The 22086-nt window shown below is 38.1% G+C and overlaps 1 protein-coding gene across 1 annotated transcript in view; it reads right to left on the bottom strand.

Annotated features, from left to right (window-relative positions):
- si:dkeyp-19e1.3 (USP6 N-terminal-like protein) overlaps nucleotides 1–22086 on the bottom strand; it is a 54353-nt gene that overhangs the window by 25302 nt on the left and 6965 nt on the right. Inside the window, exons 2-6 of the mRNA XM_067437243.1 lie at nucleotides 11422–11495; nucleotides 8070–8155; nucleotides 6629–6668; nucleotides 6319–6399; nucleotides 5958–6065 (exon numbers count right to left, since the gene is read on the bottom strand). Of these exons, the coding sequence (XP_067293344.1) occupies nucleotides 5958–6065; nucleotides 6319–6399; nucleotides 6629–6668; nucleotides 8070–8155; nucleotides 11422–11487 (381 nt within the window). The 5' untranslated portion in view covers nucleotides 11488–11495. The remainder of the gene's footprint in view (nucleotides 1–5957; nucleotides 6066–6318; nucleotides 6400–6628; nucleotides 6669–8069; nucleotides 8156–11421; nucleotides 11496–22086) is intronic.

The following is a 22086-nucleotide window of genomic DNA, read 5'->3' as shown; positions in this document are numbered from 1 at the left end:
AGGCGCGGCTTGATCTTTGGTTGACCAATCAGCGGAAAGGGGAGTTTTGTTCCCGCCCATGTTGAGATCGAATATTCAAGCTGTTTATCCATTTTTTTTTTTTTTTTCATTTGGCGGATTAGAAATGACTTCCGTTTGCACTGAAAAGTTCACGCACAACCACATATGAATCACTCGCATATACATATATACACAACTAAAGCATGCATCCACGTTTTATTTTGTATGTATGCGCGTTTTATGGATGTGTATGCGCGCATCGAGTTTATATGCATGTGTGAGTGTTTATAGGTGTATATGCATGGAAGTTTATATGTATATGCGAGTATTTATAGGTCTATGCGTGCGTCAAGTTTATATGTATTTGCAAGTTATTCACAAGTGTGTATGCATTCATTACTAACATTATATGTATTGGTATGGATTTCATGTTAGTGTGCACGTGTATTTCATATATTTATTTTGAACATCCAATAGTATACATGTTTATGCGAGTAATGTATAGGTGTATATGCACGTGTGTTATGTATGTATTGATAAGCGAAGTTTGATTTAAATCCTACGTGGCGCCTCATATTTTTACACTTTTAAAGACTTGGATTCCCATCCTAAACATAGACAAAGTTTCAAAAACTAATGTTGAGCGTTTGATAGAGTATTTCTGTGTCAAAAATACTCCTTCCGGTTTCTCACAAGTTTTTTTCGAGTATGGGTCGGCTTGACGTTAATAGAGCGGAAGGTCCTTGTACGGGCTCTTCTCCCGGTAGGGCGCGCGTGACTAGAGCGAGAGAGGAAATGCACGCCCATAAACACTCACTCAGGTGCAGATCCAGTCCAGGAGTGTATATATATATATATATATCATAGACTATATATAGCATTTATTTAATTAAAAATGCAGTAAAAAACGTAATATAATGAAATAATATTCTGATGTACATCATCTGTTCGCTAAATGAATATATAGTAAAGTGTCATTTATTTCTGTGATCAAAGCTTAATTTATCATTATTACTCCAGTCTTCAGTGTCACTCATCATTCTCATATTAGGATTTGATGCTCAACAAACATTTATGATTATTATCAGTGTTGAAAACAGTTTTGTTGCTCATGATCATGCTGCTTCATTTTTGCGGAAACCACCATACCATTCAAACATCTGTGGTCAAATTAAAAAAGAGAGAAATTAATACTTTTGTTGATCAGACCTAGGCTACATTAAATTGATCACAAGTGATATTTTTAATATTACAAAAGATAATTTATTTAATAAATGCTATCCATTGAACCTTCTCATCAAAGAATCCTGAAAAATTAAATGTATCATGGTTTCCACAACATTAAGCAGCACGACTGTTTTCAACACAGATAATAATCAAAAATGTTTCTTGATTATGAAATCCTCATATGAGAATGATTAGTGAAGGATCATGTGACACTGAAGACTGGAGTAATGATGATACATTCAGCTTTGATCAGGAATAAATTACACTTTACTATATTCACATAGAAAAGGCTGTTTTCATTTGTAATGGTATTTCACAATATTACTGTTTTAACTGTATTTTTGATTAAATAAATGCAGCTTTGGTGAGCAGAAGATAAACATTTAAAAAGCTGTCAGTTAGCACTGCATTATTATGATATAGGCCTACTTTATTGTTAATAAATAGCCTACATTGAGATGGCTTGAAAAACACACATAAAGCATAATATTGTCGCAATCGTCTGATTGTCGTCGTCACGTTTCAGCTCATAACGATTGTTTTCCTTCAGTTGCAGCTCCAGCGTGACAGTACGTTTCTACAAATCTGCTTTTGGACTTTCAGTGAGAGCGCCCTCCTCATATTTAGATACGAATAAAATGACAGGTCATGCATAGATAATTTTTTTTTCTCTGAATTTAAATCTTGATGTATTTATCATGTATTCATGTATTGATTGTGACCTAAAGAAGCGCGCAATCGAGGTAAAGAAAGCTCTCTTTAGCGTCCCGTTAACTTGCCCGCCCTCGCGGTAACGGTGGTTCATATCCCGCTCGGAGCGGGTCGACTAGGATCGGGGAGACCCAGTAAACGTGCAGAGGATGAAAGTCCACTTTATTAAAAGTGCAGGGGACACGTCCCGTAATCTACGCCCATGCTTGAATTGAACACTAAGCTTGCTTACTACCATCCGTCAGACTCGCGTGGTATCTCGGTAGCCAGGCATCTCATTCAATGGCGAGCTCAGTTGACGCTGTGTGCTTCAAGATTCTGACGCAAGTGAGCTAAGATTCCGATTGGCCCAGAGAAATGTCAGTTTTAAGAATATCCAATAGTGTTTCACATGTCTAGTCTACAGAACTGTAGACCCCCCCCCCCCCACACACACACACACACACAAAAAAACTCTTCGGTTCTACGCGATTCACGTAAATGACCCAATTGACCAAGAAAACGGCGATTGTCGCCGAAAAGCGACAAGTTTGCAGGTATGTTGTTGTTCTATGTATAACGTTACAGTAGTCTGACGTGCAAAACCGTTTTGCTTGCTACTGCTAAGGTTTAGTCGCATACAATAGTCCATAAACCGAATCATGTCCTCATAAACTGCTAGTAAAGACACACAAATGTTGACAGGCCACTAAATACGGTACATACCACAGAGACGGACGTCCTGCTGTTGCCGTTTCTCCTGTTCAATTTATTTCAGACTCCGAATCTGATTCTGAATCATATCTGTATTAGCTGAGATCGATAGCCATGGGCTTCTCCACGCTTGAGGACGTCACCGCTTTGTTCGCGATCGTCATTCTTTAGCTCCGCCCACACGATACGCCTCCAGGCGCTCTGTTTTTTCCAGAAAGACTCAGTACTAACTATATTTATTTTATAAATATAATAAAACTAAAGACTTTTCGGAGATATGAAGGATGCAATACTACTCTATAGGTACTCAAGATTGACATGAGATTGACTGAAACTGAGTGTGTGCCCCCCCTTAAAAATAAATGCATTTACAGCAATGATTTTACATATTTAACAAGTTGCAAGGTTGATTGTCACTGCAGTTCATATCGCTGGTATGTGAATGATGCATCTAAACTTTCCTACAGAAACCTTGATAGCCACACAGGTTTCCATTTAAGACACTTTTGCTATTTGTATTCATCAGAGCAGTAAACAAGTTATAAATATTACAGCAGCACCTAGATATATTTAGAAATTCAGATATAGAAACACATAAATACAGATCGTGTGCTCCTCAGTTTCTGCAATGACTGAAAACACAAAAGTACTGGTATCAGATATTAAAGGCAAGTACAAGATGGTAGTACTTACAATAGCGTTCAAAAGTTTGGGGTTGGTGAGACTTTAAAATGTTTTTGAAAGAAGTCTCTTATGTTCACCAAGGCCGCATTCATTTGATCAAAAATACAGTAAAACATAAGATATTATTAAAATGATATTATTAAAATGTAAAATAATTGTCCTTTATTCCTTTCAGAAATACTGTTGTTGCTCAATATTTTTGTGGAAACCGTGATACTTTTTTTCAGGATTCTTTGTTAAATAGTAAAGAATAAATATTTTGTAACATTATAAATGTCTTTACCTGTCACTTTTGATCCATTGAATGTCTTGGAATAAAAGTAGTAATTTTTTTTACAATAATAATAAAAAAAACCTGTTTGATAATGTCAATGAGCTCTTCGCTGATTGGCTTGTGACTGGCAATGTGTCATGCAAAGTTTACATTTTTCAACTTGAGCTGAAGTTAGTTTGAGGTGAATATCACGTTTGCATCGCCCAATCCGCATCATTTTCCATCGTCTGGCACAATTTCACATCTATGTGCATTTTTGCATTGACTTTGAACACCATTCAGGCATAGCATTATGACCACCTTTCTAATGTAGTTTTTTGCTGCCAAAAGAGCCATGACCCATCGAGCATGGACTCAACTAGATAATACAAGAAAAATGTAATAATAATCTAAAAATAAAACAAATACGTGATTCATCAGACCTGGTCACCTTCTTCCATTGCTCCGTGGTCTTGTTCTGATGCTCATTTGCCCACTGTTGGCGCTTTCGGCGGTGGACAGGGGTCAGCTTGGGAACACTGACAGATCTGCGGCTATGCAGCCCTGTACGCAACAAACTGCGATGCACTGTATATTCTGACACCTTTCTATTAGAACCAGCATTAATTTCTTAAGCCATTTTAGCTGTTGTTCGTCTGTTTGATTGGACCACAAAGGCCAGCCTTCACTCCCCACGTGCATCAATGAGCTTGGCCACTCATGACCCTGTCACCGGTTAACAAATTCATTTCCTTGGACCACTTTTGATCGATACTGACCACTGCAGACCGGAAACACCTCAGTTACCGGAAACAAGAGCTGCAGTTTTAGAGATACTCTGACCATAGCCATCATCTAGCCATCACAATTTAGCCCTTGTCAAGTCTGCTTCTAACACATTAACTTTGAGGACAAAATGTTCACTTGCTGCCTAATATATCCCACCCACTAAAAGGTGTCGTGATGAAGAGATAGTCAGTGTTATTCACTTCACCTGTCTTAATGTTATGCCTGATCGGTGTGTAATCTACTCAAGCAGACAATTAAATTAAATCATTGTAATAAGAAACTATATAATAGACTATAAAACATGCAAACAGGGCCGTTTCTAGACATTTTGACGCCTGTTACTGGTTTTAATTAATAAATACATACATACTATATTTGTATATATTTGTTAATAAGGATTCAAATTAATACCAGTAATACCATTGTGTAGCCAGATACCTGTATAGCCCATAGGCATAAATATATATGGCAGTACGAGTAGCAGTAGTACAAGTTTTTTCATGCATAAGCCATCACATCCAAAGAGATGTACATCAATTATTCATAGCATCTGCAGATTTAAATCATGATAACTACATCATTTGTAAGTGTTCACATGAAAGTAACAAAAATAAATACTGTTTCAGTGTGTGTTTTTTTACTCATTGATGCTTGAACTTCCCCTTTATATAACGCAACTTGCATTAAGCACTTTTTGATCTGAATGAATCGTTTCAGCATTTAACACCATCCGTAAAGATGCGGTAAATTCAAAAAAAGGATGTATTAGTTTTTTTACTGGTATACTATTTTTAAATGTGTTGTTAAAGTTTTATATGGAACAATTACAAAACACAACGATTCTTTTAACAATGCATTGGCACAAAAACCTTTTGGACGTGCGAGTAAGAGAAGAAAGCTTTATAGGGTCAAAATATAACTCTCAGTGCTGAAGTGAGTGTGCAGTTATATTTGACCTGTAACATACATATCGAGCAATGCTATCTGCCCATTTCACAGCATGATTTCTCGACTGCCACAAATACTGCCCTACTACAAATACTACAAAACACAGATTTGCGCACTTCTTACTGTACCTGTTTTTTTTTTTTTAAATTGGCCTTTAGTTTTAATTTAGCTTTATTGTATGGTTTAAAAAGCATTACCTTACTAATGCATTGACCGAGCTCTTTGATTTAATGGTGTTGTTGAGCGCTCCTAATGCAAACGGTAAATGCTTTTTTGACAGTAACTGAGAGTACTCTGAACCAGTGGCATATAGGAATCGTCAGATTGACAGTTCTCTGATCCAATAGTGTGGGGAAACTAGTGGGGGCGGCAATAACACCCTTCACACACATAAATCTAGTGCCAGATATGCGCTCATTGGCAACCCCACCAATGATGCGTAAAAACGGCCTTGCACGCAAAAGCAGAAAACCGTTAAAACATTGTTCCACCAAAAGGGCAGACTGGAGACAAAACACGCCTGGCTAATGTAAACCCAAACAATCACACAGGACAAAGTAAAACCCAAACAAGTGAGTCATTGAATGAATGAACATCAAACAGCCACTTTTTAATTCAAAGCCCAAACAGATGATTCTTGCAAAGCTCCTACCTCATACTTCCTGTAGTTTGCCTGTTTCACATTTCCCACATCCAGCAGCAGAGCCCAGACCTGACCGCGCAGCTTCAAGGGAATCCCCTTGTATACCCGCTTCATCATCTGCAAAAGGCACATGGGAAGAGGAAACAAATAGATGGCGAGATTTATTTTTGGGTCTCCATAATTCCGGATGTGTGGGCTTCTTTAAACTTAGTAAAAATCACAGAAAAACAGCGGCCTTGTGATTATAATGGCAGCAATAATGATAAAAGACAACAATGTTCAATATTTCAAAATATGGACTATTTTACAAAAAATCTAATTAATCCAATTAAAGCTGTAGCTATCAAATGACCTTTTTAGGAAAAGTTACCTTTTCACTGTTCTGGTACTTTTCCCACTTTTTCACCATCTTAACCCATTTTTCCTCTCTTTCCACCTCCTGGAGTTTGTACTAGAGAAAGAGCATACTGAATTTTAGTCATTAATCAGGATTGTCATACAGAGTAATAGGAAATTGTTAAAGCGAAACACCAATGTTGGTTTAAATGTAACATCACAACTTGAATGCCTAAAATAGTGTAGACACCATAATTAAACGGGTTAGCTTTTTAAACTCAGTTGTGCCACAGAAGTATTAAAAAGGCTTGCAGGTGCAAGGAAAGCTGATATCCTAGTGTCACCTTCTCCTCCACTGCGGTCGGTGTTGGCAGTTCCTCTTCACTGGAAAGAAAGTATAAAGGGGAAATGGTTGCTATAACTGTATTTAAAAATTCAGAAGCTTCATTGGAAGATTTTACTGTGGAAAACAGTATGAAATGCTCCAGGCAACACTGTTTCAACCGTTACAGTAAGGTGTAAAAGTTCAGACATTTTTTGACGACACAGTTGAGCAATTAAAGGGATAGTTCACCAAAAAATGTCATCATTTACTCACCATCATGTCATTCCAAAACCCTTAAAGGGACAGTTGACCCAAAAATGAAATTGATGTCATTAATGACTCACCCTAATGTTGTTCCTTACCCGTAAGACCTCCGTTCATCTTCAGAACACAGTTTAAGATATTTTATATTTAGTCCTAGAGCAGTCTGTGCACACTATACTGTCCATGTCCAGAAAGCTAATAAAAACATCATCAAAGTAATGACCAAGATGTATTTTCAATGCTTCAAGAGATCAACCAACTAATGTCACATATGGACTACTTTGATGATGTTTTTATTAGCTTTCTGGACATGGACAGTATAGTGTGTATAGACTGCGTATGCTCTGGGACTAAAATATAAAATATCTTAAACTGTGTTCTGAAGATGAACGGAGGTCTTACGGGTGTGGAATGACATTAGGGTGAGTCATTAATGACATCAATTTCATTTTTGGGTGAACTAACCCTTTAAGACTTTCATTCATTTTCGGAACACAAATAAGATCTTTTTTAAAAACATTATTTTTTATTTCTGTCCCTCCGTTAACAGCTACGCAACTACCACCTTAATGCTTCAGTTCATAAAGGACCCATATTAATTGAGAGATTTAGTCCATTGTTTTATGAAATTTCAGAATGAACCTAATCGGTTATTGCTGAAGTTCAAACGTGATGCAAACAACAGGAATGAACCTCATTGGTTATTGCTGAAGTTCAAACGTGATGCGTAACACAGGAATGAACCTCATTGGTTCTCATACATCAAGCATGCTTGAGCTTCCGTTTACCACAACTGATGTGTGAGCGGATGAATGTTTATTTGTGAATAACAGTCTAAATTCAATCTGTTCATCATATAAAGTAATTGTGCCTCTTCAGAAAATTTGGACTAAACCGCTCGATTCATTTGGATTAGGTTTACAATCTCTTTATTAACTTTAAAAAGGTAGTTGCAAAATGGTAGTTGCATAACTGTCAATGGAGGGATAGAAAGCTCTCAGATTACATGAAAAAATATTTTAATTTGTGTTCCGAAGATGAACATCTTACGGGTTTGGAACAATATGAGGGTGAGTAATTTATGACAGAATTTTCACGTTTTATGGTGAACTATCCCTTTAACATCTTCAAATGAAGACAGGGGTCATTGTCTTGTTAGACCGTGTGGTAAAACTGCCAGGACAAGCAAGACTTACTGCAGGAAACCGAAGCGATCTGTGACCCTGTAGACGCTGTAGTCAGCATCCTCCCAGGGCTTAATGTGCACGCCCTCCTGCCTGCCCTGCAACCAGCCCAACAAACAAAATGAGAAACTGAGCCAAAGGCAAAAGACCCTCAAACCAAGAGATGATTGAGACTCAAATAACAACATGACTCAAACTCGAAGGCAAAAAAAAACATTTGAAAACACCCCATACTCTGTTTAGAACAATCCATATTTCCTAAATAAATAGGGATGCTCCCTGGGCAAGAATCTCCCAGAATCAAGACCAATATATTTCTCTGTATATCCTGAATACCTTATCTGTATAAAATTCACACACTTGTCTAAAAATATCTGAAATACGCTGAGAATTTCCATCCAGACTGTAGCAGTGAATGTAAGCATGACATCCAGCTGTTGTCCATCAAGACGCTTCCTCCTCTAAAGTTTTTGGCTGTTGAAAGCTCAAACTTGCTGCCTTCGCAAGCTGTATATGGAGGGACGAAGCCACTGAGGCTTGCCTGGACCCAATGTTCACATAATATGCTGTCTACTAAGTTTTGAACTTTTTATGGGCAGGTTTTGAAAGGCAGCATAGATATCCCCTCAATGCCCATGATATCCCAATGTCTAGAGTTCACACACACACACACACACACACACACACACACACACACACACACACACACACACACACACACACACACACACACACGCACACACACACACACACACACACACACACACACACACACACACACACACACACACACACACACACACACACACACACACACACACACACACACACAAATGGCATCATGGATAAATGTGTAAGGAGCAGAAGAAACCTTTATAATGAGGAAAACACTTTGTGGTCACAAAATATTTTTTTGGTTTTATCAAAAACGTTTGAAACTTTTATTTAAATCTGATTTGAATTTATTTTAGGTCATTAGATTTGATGTTTTATGCCTCTAAAGCCTGTCTGAAATGCTTGCTTAGGTGGTAAATTCATACAAAACCACTGTCTGTGAAGTCATGACTGGGAAGTAAGGCAGACACAGCCACAATCCATCCCCAAAAAATGATCACAATATGAACCACAACCTTTACCCACATATTACACATCAGCATTTTCATAACTGGTCTTGCATCAGCTGTGTGCAGCATCTCTAAGGAAAGTTGTTCCTTGCCAAGGTCAGCAAATTGCAGCAATGTTTTGGGAGGTGAAGTCTAGTGGTTAAAGGGGGGGTGAAATGCTGTTTCATGCATACTGAGCTTTTTACACTGTTAAAGACTTGGATTCCCATCCTAAACATAGACAAAGTTTCAAAAACTAATGTTGGACGTTTGATGGAGTATTTCTGTGTCATAAATACTCCTTCCAGTTTCTCACAAGTTTTGGAGAGTTTTTTTCAAGTATGGGTCAGCTTGACGTCGAAAAAGCGGGAGGTCCTTGTATGGGCCGTACGGGCTCTTCTCCCGGAAGGGTGCGCGCGCGCGTTACTAGAGCGAGAGAGGAAATGCACGCCCCATAAACACTCTCTCAGCTGCAGATCCAGTCGTCCGTGAACACTTATGCGCTAACGGACTCCATTGCTTTTCTATGTATAACGTTACACTAGTCTGAAGTGCAAAACCGTTTTGCTTGCTACTGCTAAGGTTTAGTCGCATACAATAGTCCATAAACCGAATCATGTCCTCATAAACTGCGAGTAAAGACACAAATGTTGACAGGCCACTAAATACAGTACATAACACAGAGACGGACGTCCTGATGTTGCTGTTTCTCCTGTTCAATTTATTTCAGCCTCTGAATTTGATTCTGGATCATATCTGTATTAGCTGAATCTGATCGATAGCCATGGGTTTCTCCACACTTGAGGACGTCACCGCTTTGTTTGGGATCGTCATTCTTTAGCTCCGCCCACACGATACGCCTCCAGGTGCTCGTTTTTTTCCGGAAAGACTCAGTACTGCCTATATTTATTTTATAAATATAATAAAACTAAAGACTTTTCGGAGATATGAAGGATGCAATACTACTCTATAGGTACTCAAGATTGACATGAGATTGACTGAAACTGAGTGTTTCACCCCCCCTTTAAATATCTAGGATAGTTGATCCATGAGTTATCACAATCGTTCACTTGAGCAAGATGCTTAACTCCAAGCAGCGGTGTACCTTAAATCCTGGCCTCTTTTCCTTATTTAATGATTGAATGTATCATTAAAGACTTATATAAGACTTTACTTGTGCTACTTTGTCAGTGTGCCTTGTTGTCCATGAAGCTGCAGGTCAGGGACTTTTAAAGCTAAACTATGTATTTTTTCACTAGTGGTCACTACCCTCTTTAAAACAATAACAAAGGCGTAGATTGATGACGCAGTTAATGAGCGTGGAATCGTGGAACTTGTAATACCGATGGATCGAATAATGTTCATGGGGAAATAATGTTTCTGGATGAGTGAATGTGGAATGACGCAAGGCACAATTACTAATAAGAGACAGATATCAGCGCCACACGTGAGTCCCGGGGTATATAAAGAAATAAAGACATAATGAACTACCTGCAAGTGCTGAATTACTACTCATACAGGTCAGTTTATTTGACGAATTAAAATTGTGAGGAAACTCAATGCTGTTTTACTTGGTCTACACTATCTAAACTGCATTTGAGTGTGTTGAATGTTTGTTGGCTGTATGAGACTAGCAGTATAAGCTACATCCACATTAGAACATCATACTGATGATATTCTAATATTTCATCATGTTGAGCGACATAATATCGATTGATTTTATGTACATTTGCTGACTAATAAAGCACACACAAGAACGGTATCTCTGTCAAGTCGAGGTTTGTTTGCGAAGCTCTCGCCATCTCGAAAACGCCACGCTGATACAGGTCCTATTTTGATTTCTCACTTTGTTCCAAAGTCAGCTTGCAATGATTGAATGAAACTACGACAGCATGCCTCTAGACCTTACGCAGTTGTCCACGTCTGTTGCCATGGTTTCTACGGCAGTAAAAGCGTAAACTGAGGATAACGCGGATATGACGTAATTGACATGCGACTCCCTCAAACGGTCCGTTTCCTTAATTTAATTTGCCATTTAGACACGATTTACAAATAGTTGGAAACATTTGGGATATTGTAAGTACTCAACTGAACAAATTATATAACATTGGCCTAGTGTTTTTTTGGATATTTTACTGCAAAAATCTTACATGTTGTACCTTTCCTCTTGTCTGGTCATTGGCTCAACTGTTCAATGTTCAAAACGTAGGACAACACATTTATTAAGCCAGAGTGCAGAAAACTGTAAGGATGTAACTTGCCTTGTCATATTTATTGATGATTTCAGCCCGTTCTTCAGCTATTAGCGTATCAATGTCCTTCTTCATCTCAAAATCTGAAAAACACAAACATAAGACTTAGAGCAAATTGCCTTAACCAGATGTGTGGAAACAACTCCCTGAATGTTGCTGACATTACTAGTCATCTACTGATCCACCTTCATGTCTGTTTGACTTAAACGCAGAGGCATCCACACTCCACCAATTTTACAACATTCATCTGAGTTCTGCCTGAAGCTGATGTGAGGTGTGAGGTTGCACATTCATCATGAGCTAAAAACAGACAAGTGCTGTTATGTCAGCTAATTCTTCAGGCACATTTTTTTTTTTTGTCCGACAGTCTTGCCAGTAAAAGTGCAGGACAAACTCATGCAACATGCAAGAAGATCAGGACTGAAGTACCATGGGCAACCCAACAACTATCACACTTTGCTGTGCAGGCCACAATTCAACCTTTGCCCTTCCTAGATGACCCAATGTATGAATCTCTAGTCAGAATTCTTAACAAACATAAGCTTTGACAAAAATAAATCTATAAAATTAAGCAGAAAGTCAATGTTCAGTTATGCAAGGTGGCCAAAGAAGTTATAGTTCATATAGAAGTTATAGTTCAGTAGAAGGGATAGTTCATCCAAAAACTGGTTTATCCTAGTTCATCCTAGGTGTATATGACATTCTTCTTTCAGCCAAAAAGAATATTACAGTTATATTAGAAAATATCCTGGCTCTTCCAAGCTTTGTAATGAAAAATGAGGTTTTTGAAATGAAGAAAGTCATATACACCTAGAATAGCATTTTTAAACTAAACCTTTAAACAGTGTTGGTAAATAAAAGGTTTTGTAGGTTCAAACCCCAGTAGTGACAATTCATAAACCCTCGCTATTGTGGCCTAAAGCAAGACACATATTATATTATTTCAGGCTGACTAAACCATTAATTTACTTAGTCCTATGAACCTCTGTGGCGACAGCAGGGAATCAGAAATGTACAGAGCAGGACTGCCGCAGCTGAGACCGGCCACCATGTGTTGAAAACTAGCGAGGTCTGTTAGGTCACATTCTCTGTGGACAGGTGGGATTCTCACAGAGTCTACAGTTCACCGGACAACTGCTCTGCTGAGACACATGGGAACCTTTCTCTGTTTAACCACCTGTCCTATTCAAAACATCAGATCATATAAACACAAACAGACACAAGTTTCCCTTTCAAACTTCTCTTCACTCTCAGAAAACTGTGCAAAAATGTTACCTTTACGTCTAGGTTTATATCGTCCATGCATATTTTTTCCCCTGTCATTGTTTTATCCCCTTCATCTACATATCAGCTGAATGCTCTTGGTTGCTAAAGTTATTAAAAAGATAATTGACTGAAAAATGCAGATTTTGTCATCCTTTACTTACCTTTATGTGATACAAAATCAATATGACTATTTTGTGGATCACAAAAATAGACAATATAGACAAAAAGTGTCTAGTATATTATTCAGCATTCCTTGTTCCATGGAAGATATAAAATCATACAGATTTGAAACATGGGGTTAGAGTAAAAAACGACAAAGTTTATGTTTTGGGGAAACTATTCCTTTAACAATTTGTTGTCTTTGGTAAGGAAGGACCAAAGCACAAAACCACCACGCTTGTGAGAAGTCAAATGTGCCACAGTTTACAGATCTGTCTTAAGACTTGATCTTGAGCCAAAACACTTCCATTTCTGCTACAGGGAAAGGCTTCTTTGAGAAACATTACATCTCCTATAAGCTGACTAGGGAAAAGAGGTCAAAGCTAGCAAGAGATGCAAGCATAATTTATTTACCGCAGTCTCGTCTATGAGTCGGGGAACTTAATGGCTTGACAGAAATCATGGGATCAAAAATATAGGCCACTACAAGTAGGATGTCTGCATAAACATCTAGCCTTTCGGACAAAAGCCAAAAATGGTTTCACATGATATTGTGACTTGTCCTCCACACTATTCAAGACAAGGTTATGCCAAAGCTCTTTCAATTCTCTCATGAAAGTAAATACAGAGAGGTCACCTCCAGATCTTAACAAATAACCACATGCTTTCAATTATAAGTGTGCTACGATTAGGGTTGGGCACATCGCCGATGGCTGACAGACATCACAATATTGAGCCGGCATCGTGATATCAATACCGTTTAGCTCTGTGTGCGTTCTCTCTTTCTTCAGACGTGTGCCATTAACGGAGCCTAACGCTCAAACACAACCCCTGGTGTCATCGTCCATTGTGATGTTTCATTGATGTCAATTTGGTAGACATCGCCCAACCCTAGCTTTTATGAAGCCATTTTCTCTGATGTTTCAGACAAACCCGGTGGCACAATTTTAGTAATTGCCTCAGAAGCTCATGTGCTTAATTAAACTACTTTGTTATGCAAATGTTTATAATTTAAACTTTTTGGATATGGTTTTACCCATTTGTGACACCATAGTATCAAACTAAGGGAATAAAAAGACTTGAAAGTTAATTGTACTAAACTGTGCATCACTCTGCTTCTTAAAAACTTAGCCAACTCTAAATCCACAGTTGGATCCTGTTGAAAATGCCATGTGATATTCAGCCCAAGGACTACAAGTGTGTCACCGCCAATAGGCTGCTGTTTGCACAGGAGTGCTTTGTGAATACAATCAATCACATGCCAGTGGCAGGAGGGCGATGCAAAGGTACTGATTGAGAAAGATCCCTTAAAATTGATCCGTGCTCAGTTCAGCTGCTTTTACTGGCAGTAGTTAATACTCAGACATGCAACAACCAAAAAGAGCAATACACAGTTTACATGAAAGTGCGAATAGTCACTATTTACAGAAGGCTTTGGGATAGTTTTGAGAACCGAATACTTAAACTTCCTCATGTAGGTTATGTTCAATATGCTGTACAAAAGTGAAGATTTAGCTATCAGTTTCACATTAGACTAGAAGTTCTCTCAGTCCATGGAAAGTCCAACCATATAGTTTGACGTTGCAAAGCCAAACTACAGAAATCTAACCGAAACTCAAACAACCAATAAATTAAAATACAAGTAGCTACAATAAATAAATTGGTGTTTTGTAAGAATTATCGTTTGTGTGGCAGTGATCTTCTGAGCTGTGGAGAGAACAAGTTTGGACTATTTGCAAAACAGTATTGTGACATCCCTTCTGATACAATGCCAAAAACAACTCAAACAATCAGCCCTCAAGACACACACAGTGAAATATCCCTTTGAGAAACAAACAGTTGATTTAAAGCTGCAGTGTATAGTATTTATGAGGATCTTTTGACAGAATTGCAATATAATATACATAATGTTTTCAGTGGTGTATAAAGACCTTACATAATGAACCGTTATGTTTTTATTACCTAAGAATGATGTGTTTTTCTCCATACACCACGGGTCCCCGTACTGTGAAGTCTCCACTTCATGCTGCCATGTTTCTACAGTAGCCCTAAACAGACAAACTTCTCTACAGAGCGCTAGCTACTTTATACAGAGCGCTAGCTACTCTCTACTGTCTCAGACGACGACATGTTTGTCCTGTGTCGGCCACCGTAGCTTCTCTATGTACTTTGAAAGGGAGGGGGGAGCATTGGGCGATTGCAATTCACAACCTCTCCGCTAGTTGTCGCTAAGATTCAACCAATTCCAGAGCATATCATTACAGAAAAAAGGAATAAACTAGAGGTATAACGATACCCACATGTCACAATTTGATACATATCATGATACTAAACTCATGATATGATAATATTGCAATAAATGGACTGCATTTATATAGCGCTTTTAACAGACACTATGGCCATCCAAAGCACTGCCGATGTCTGCCATGTAAGGTGCCATCCAGCTAGTCGGGAGCAGCTGGGGTTAGGTATCTTGCTCATGGACACCTCAACACTTGGTCAGGTGGAACCGGGGATTGAACCTCCAACCTTTCGGTTTGTAGACAACCTACTGAGCCACTGCCGCCCCAATACTTCAAGACATATGATAAAACAGTAACAAAAAAGTTACTGTTTATTACTGTGTATTACATTGTGGGTGCAAATCAATAGGCTTGGACTTTGTGCTGCTAACCCAATGAACAGTACAATTGTGACACCAGAACAAATACCATGATTCTGAAGCTGAATACAGATTTATTTTAGACGAAAATGCTTGCACTCTGTCACTAGATGCATTTAAAATAATACCACTTTTTACTGGTAACATAAGACATTGGGCATTATCATGACTCACAAATATTTCCCAATTGCATTATTATTATACATTATACACTCACCTAAAGGATTATTAGAAGCACCATACTAATACTGTGTTTGAGCCCCTTTCGCCTTCAGAACCGCATTAATTCTATGTGACATTGATTCAACAAGGTGCTGAAAGCATTCTTTAGAAATGTTGGCCCAGTTTGATAGGATAGCATCTTGCAGTTGATGTTTTTTTTTGGGATGCACATTCAGGGCACAAAGCTCCCGTTCTACCCCATCCCAAATATGCTCTATTGGGTTGAGATCTGGTGACTGTGGGGGCCATTTTAGTACAGTGATCACCAATCTGAAATGATTTGAGCTTTGTGACATGGTGCATTATCCTGCTGGAAGTAGGCATCAGAGGATGGGTACATGGTGGTCATAAAGAAATGGACATGGACAGAAACAATGCTCAGGTAGGCCGTGGCATTGGCACTAAGGGGCCTAATGTATGCCAAGAAAACGTCCCCCACACCATTACACCACCACCACCAGCCTGCACAGTGGTAACAAGGCATTATTAATGGATCCATGTTCTCATTCTGTTTACGCCAAATTTGCCAGACTCTACCATCTGTATGTCTCAACAGAAATCGAGACTCATCAGACCAGGCAACATTTCGGCCCATTCTCCTCTGACCTCTAGCATCAACAAGGCATTTTCGCCCACAGGACTGCTGCATACTGGATGTTTTTCCCTTTTCACACCATTCTTTGTAAACCCTAGAAATGGTTGAGCGTGAAAATCACAGTAACTGGCAGATTGTGAAATACTCAGACTGGCCCGTCTGGCACCAACAACCATGCCACAATCAAAATGATTTAAATCCCCTTTCTTTCCCATTCTGACATTCAGGTTGGAGTTTAGGAGATTGTCTTGACCTGGACCACACCCCTAAATGCATTGTAGCAACTGCCATGTGATTGGCTGATTAGATAATTATTGACTGAATGACTGAAATAACCACTCGCTACAACCAAGGTATGCAGCAAAGTAGTGTTGTCACGATACCAAAATTATGACTTCGATACGATATCAGACTAAAATATCGATATATCGATACTAAATCGATACCACAGTAAAAAAATAAAAATAATAATAAATAAGATAAGATGCTTAATATGACAACAGAACTTGTTATTATTCATTGTTATTTTTTACTAAAAATTAATGTGGCCAGCATGTTCCTTAGGGTTGGGCATCGTTTTGATTTGAACAATTATTGATCAATTGATCAATTACTATTAAAATTATCTCAATGTATTTTTTTACAATGGGATAATTGTGTTGCAATAGCTTACACACAGCACAAGAAAGCTTGATTTTGAATGGTAAATTGAATTTAAAAAGACGAGTAAACAGTAATAAAATAAGAACAAATAAACAGATTACAAACAATAGCACAAATAAATGCAATAGAATAGAAGATACAAATTAAACAGACTGCTTTATTTTTTCAGGTAGGTCTAACATTCAGATAAGAAACTGAACTTAAAAAATGCATAGTAATTACATTTAAAACAACATTGGATAATGTTCTTTGTAAAAAATTCAATAGCGTACAGATGAAACTATTAAAGTTACACAAGTTGATCAGTCAAGAGCAGTTGATCGTTTGTGTTTTTGTAGTTTGAATAACAAATAACTGCGGTCCCTTTAAGACTAACAGACGCATGGATCCTAAACACTGTTCCTGTTACTCGTACAGGATGTACAGAACTCGTACAGAACTGTTTGCGACTGTGTTTACGTTAATACTCTTCCAGATGTGCACTGATAATTCTTTGAGTGTATTTGACCAATAATAAGCTGGAAAAGGAAGCAAATGTTTGCACTTGTATCATGTCAGAGGCGGCTTTATTACGGTAGGCTATGTGTGTGTGCGCTTCAGATGTGGAGCACGAAATCTGCGGGGATTAGTAGAATTAATTTATGTGCAATCCCGCGCGAAAATCAGACCGATCACTCACTAACACTAACACACTGTCATGAGGAAAAAGTCCAGCAGAACGCGCGTTCGCGCCATGCTCAGAGGTTAACCGGGCTGAGTGAGAATATGCCGGTGTGTGTCAACTCGCTGACGGTCAGAGAGGAGAGCGCAGCTGATATCGATACTGTAAAAACTGAGAATCGTATCGTTTCAGATATTCCAGTATCGATATATATCGAAATATCGATATTTTTGACAACACTACAGCAAAGCATCCATCCATCCATTATTATTTATGAAGAATGAATTGGATAACATGCCAATATTATTGCAGAACATATTTTACTTTTCTTTTTGCAAATATGTGTTCATTTGCATTTCTGTTATAATTTTTGTTTGATTTTGTTTGTTTTACACTGTTGATCGCTCAAACGGGTTTGTGAAGGGGCAGTAGGAACAGGCAGCAAAATAGGCAGTAGGCCTATTGCCATATCTTTTACATAACGGTCTGCAGTTCACACACTTTCACGCGTTTCTTCCATCTGCCGACTGTGTCGCCATTTCTCATTTAACCCGTTTTTGTGTGTACGCCTGGGTCAGAGCTTGCGTGAAGGACCACGCATTTTCCTTTCAAGTTTGCTTTTTATAAATACCAATTATTGCTTAGAGAGTGGAGTATGCATTCTTTTGTGCGTACGCAACGTTTATAAATGAGGCCCCAGATCTCAACCCAATAGAGCATCTTTGGGATGTGGTGGAATGGGAGCTTCGTGCCCTGGAAGTGCATCCCACAAATTTCCATCAACTGCAAGATGCTATCCTATTAATATGGGCGAATTTAAAAAAAAAAAAAAAGCTTTCAGCACCTTGTTGAATCAATGCCATGTAGAATTAAGGCTGTTCTGAAGACGAAAGGTGGTCAAACACAGTATTAGTATGGTGTTCCTAATAATGCTTTAGGTGAGTAGTTCAATTTCGTACTGACAGTGACACTAAAACTCTGTAAACTGAAATTTATTCTCACACAGAAATTCTCATTTTGGATGAACTATATACAATACAGATTGTCTCTATCACCAATACATATTTTTGCATTTTTGTATATTTGTACATTTGCAATATATTGTGGCACGATATATTGTTATGCCCCTAGAATAAACAATAGTATTGTGTTAGTATACTCTTTTTGGGTTAAATAACCTTATAATGCATTGAAAATTTGTCTTATTATTTTAATTGATTGATCAGACTATGGAAGTCTAGGGCTAAAAACAATGAAAAACATGTTCAATTGTTTAGCAGCTCAATAGTAATGTTCTGTTAATAGCTCAGCCTATGAACCCAGTTTCCCCCTGGACTCTTCCCCAGGGACAACTCAAGTGGCCTTCTCAACTGAATGAAAGGTGTGAGGTATTTCTGAAGAATGTAAGACGGCCTGGAATGTATCTTAACGTGACAACCTTTTTACAGTGTTATGTTATCATACAGTCCACTAAAATAAAAATAAAAAATGTCAAATTTGTGCAGAGGAAATGTTGAAAGCTGTAGATCTTATCAACTTTAAAAGGTTAAATATGACTTGTTAAAGATAATTTCAAGCAGTCTGATAAGGCGAAAAAAAATTATGGAGAGCACAGTGACTCACAACACTTTTAAACCACTGTGTTCTAGAAGCAACAGGGGAAAAAAGAAGCCACAATCCTATTATTAGATGACATGCTGCATCATGTTAGTTTCTTCCCAGATGATCTAACAGAGTATTGCATGCACACATCAGCAGACTGTGATCATCATGATCAAATGTCAAATTTCAATGGCAATAAACGCTTCACTTAACATTTCAATGAGCAACATTTGAAGATTTAAAGTGCAAAGCGTCTCCAACACACGAGTTCACCGCGCACTCTTTTTAAGGACACACATATGTGCAGCAGGCCACACATGTCAGTGAGATTGTGGTTCATTAGTTCTCACTGTAGGGTTTCAGAAACAGAAACACATGCTCTGTTGCTCCGCTTCCTCTTTTTTGAGTACAACTCAAAAAGAACATCTAATCCACACGGTAAAAAAATATATGATGAATAAGTTATGACAACATAGGCTATGTTTTTACATTGCTTTAAAGGGTTAGTTCACCCAAAAATGAAATTGATGTCATTAATGACTCACCCTAATGTTGTCCCACACCCGTAAGACCTCCGTTCATCTTCAGAACACTGTTTACGATATTTTATATTTAGTCCAAGAGTGTATCCAAGTGTATGCACACTATACTGTCCATGTCCAAAAAGGGAATAAAAACATCATCAAAGTAGTCCATATGAGACATCAGTTCATTAGAATCTCTTGAAGCATCGAAAATACATTTTGGTCCAAAAATAACAAAAACTACAACTTTATTCAGCATTGTCTTATCTTCCTTGTTTGTGTTCAAACCTCAGATAAAGATTCAAACGGTTATGAATCTTATGAACGGGAATAACCATTGTTGGTATTTCAAATCACCAAAACAAACACGCCCCTACCCCCAAAAGGGTCTCGGCCCTATTTTGATAGCTCCGCCCCCACACATACGTAACCCAGGCAACGACTATGGCAGAATCTGCCTGTTACTAATCCAGGTCGAATATTCAATAAAAAGGAATATTACAATTATGACCAGATTAGAGTTAATTCGAGTAGAGCGATCACAAAAACGCAAAACCGGTCTCATGAACAACTAAATAGTACAAGTAACGACAGTCCAGCTAACGACATATTACAATTATGACTGGAAAAGGGTTATATAGATCATGAAAAGAAGAAACAAACATATATTAGGAGTATATCAGCTTACTTGTCGGACACTTTTTGAGAGCTGACGCTTGAAACAGACAGTGAGGAGATTTAGAAGCTCTATACAGTGTGTTAATGAATGGTTCTTTATCATCGCTGAAGTGAGCGACAATACGATCGCAAATGACAAACAAGCGAACATGACACACAAGCATATTCAAGCAAAAGTCAGCATATATTAGTTCTTGGCTAATGTCCGTCCTGTGTGACTCATGTGTTTTGAATAATGAAGTGCACTGAGCCTCTCTTCTCACCATCAATAGTAGCGACACTCCCCTTACCTGCTGATTGGCTACAAGTTTGTTATTGGACTCGGGCTGAGTCTGTTTTGTAAAACGGTTTTGAAATGACACTTACCCACCTTTAAGTGCTCTGACTGCTGCAGATTTATTTCGCCATTGATAGTGTTGCCATTGAAACATACATTTGAGCAACGAGCTCCAAGTATATAATAAATCTCTTCCAAATTACAGTAGTGAAATGAAGGCAGCATAAGCTGGTTGTTTTGTTTCAGGAGGAACTATAAAAGGTGGCTGCTGTTTCGGTTGCAGTGCTCAGTGACTAACACTACATAGGATGAAACTAAATGCTTTATGGCAGGGTGCATTATCCTGCTAAAAAAGGCCACAGACACCAGGGAATAACGTTTCCATAAAAGGTTGTACATGTACATGGTCTGCAACAATGCTTAGGTAGGTGGTACGTATCAAAATAACATCCACAAGAATGGGAGGACCCAAGGTTTCCCAGCAGAACATCTCCCAAAGCATCACTGTCAAATTCTGATGTACATCATCTGTTCGCTACGTTAATATATAGCCTAGTAAAGTGTCATTTATTCCTATTATTACTCCAGTCTTCAGTGTCACTAATCATTCTCATATTAGGATTTGATGCGCAACAAACATTTATGATTATAATCAGTGTTGAAAACAGTTTTGCTGCTCATTGTGTTGCTTCATTTTGCAGAAACCACCATACCATTCAAACCTTTTTGGTAAAATTAAAAAAGAGAGAAATTAATACTTTTGTTGATCAGACATAGGCTACATTTAATAAATGCTGTCCAATGAACTCTCTCATCAAAGAATCCTGAAAAATTAAATGTATCATGGTTTCCACAACATTTTTAAGCAGCACAACTGTTTTCAACACAGATAATAATCAAAAATGTTTCTTGATTATGAAATCCTCATATGAGAATGATTAGTGAAGGATCATGTGACACTGAAGACTGGAGTAATGATGATAAATTCAGCTTTGATCAGGAATAAATCACACTTTACTATATTCACATAGAAAAGGCTGTTTTCATGTGTAATGGTATTTCACAATATTACAGTTTTAACTGTATTTTTGATTAAATAAATGCAGCTTTGGTGAGCAGAAGATAAACCTTTAAAAAGCTGTCAGTTAGCACTGCATTATTCATATGATATAGGCCTACTTTATTGTCAATAAATAGCCTACATTGAGATGGCTTGAAAAACACACATAAAGCATAATATTGTCGCAATCGTCTGATTGTCATCGTCACGTTTCAGCTCATAACGATTGTTTTCCTTCAGTTGCAGCTCCAGCATGACAGTACGTTTCTACGAATCTGCTTTTGGACTTTCAGTGAGAGCGCCCT

The sequence above is a fragment of the Pseudorasbora parva genome, chromosome 25, assembly GCF_024679245.1.
Source record: "Pseudorasbora parva isolate DD20220531a chromosome 25, ASM2467924v1, whole genome shotgun sequence".
Classification (NCBI taxonomy): Eukaryota; Metazoa; Chordata; class Actinopteri; order Cypriniformes; family Gobionidae; genus Pseudorasbora; species Pseudorasbora parva.
This window is presented reverse-complemented; position numbering and strand designations above follow the sequence as displayed.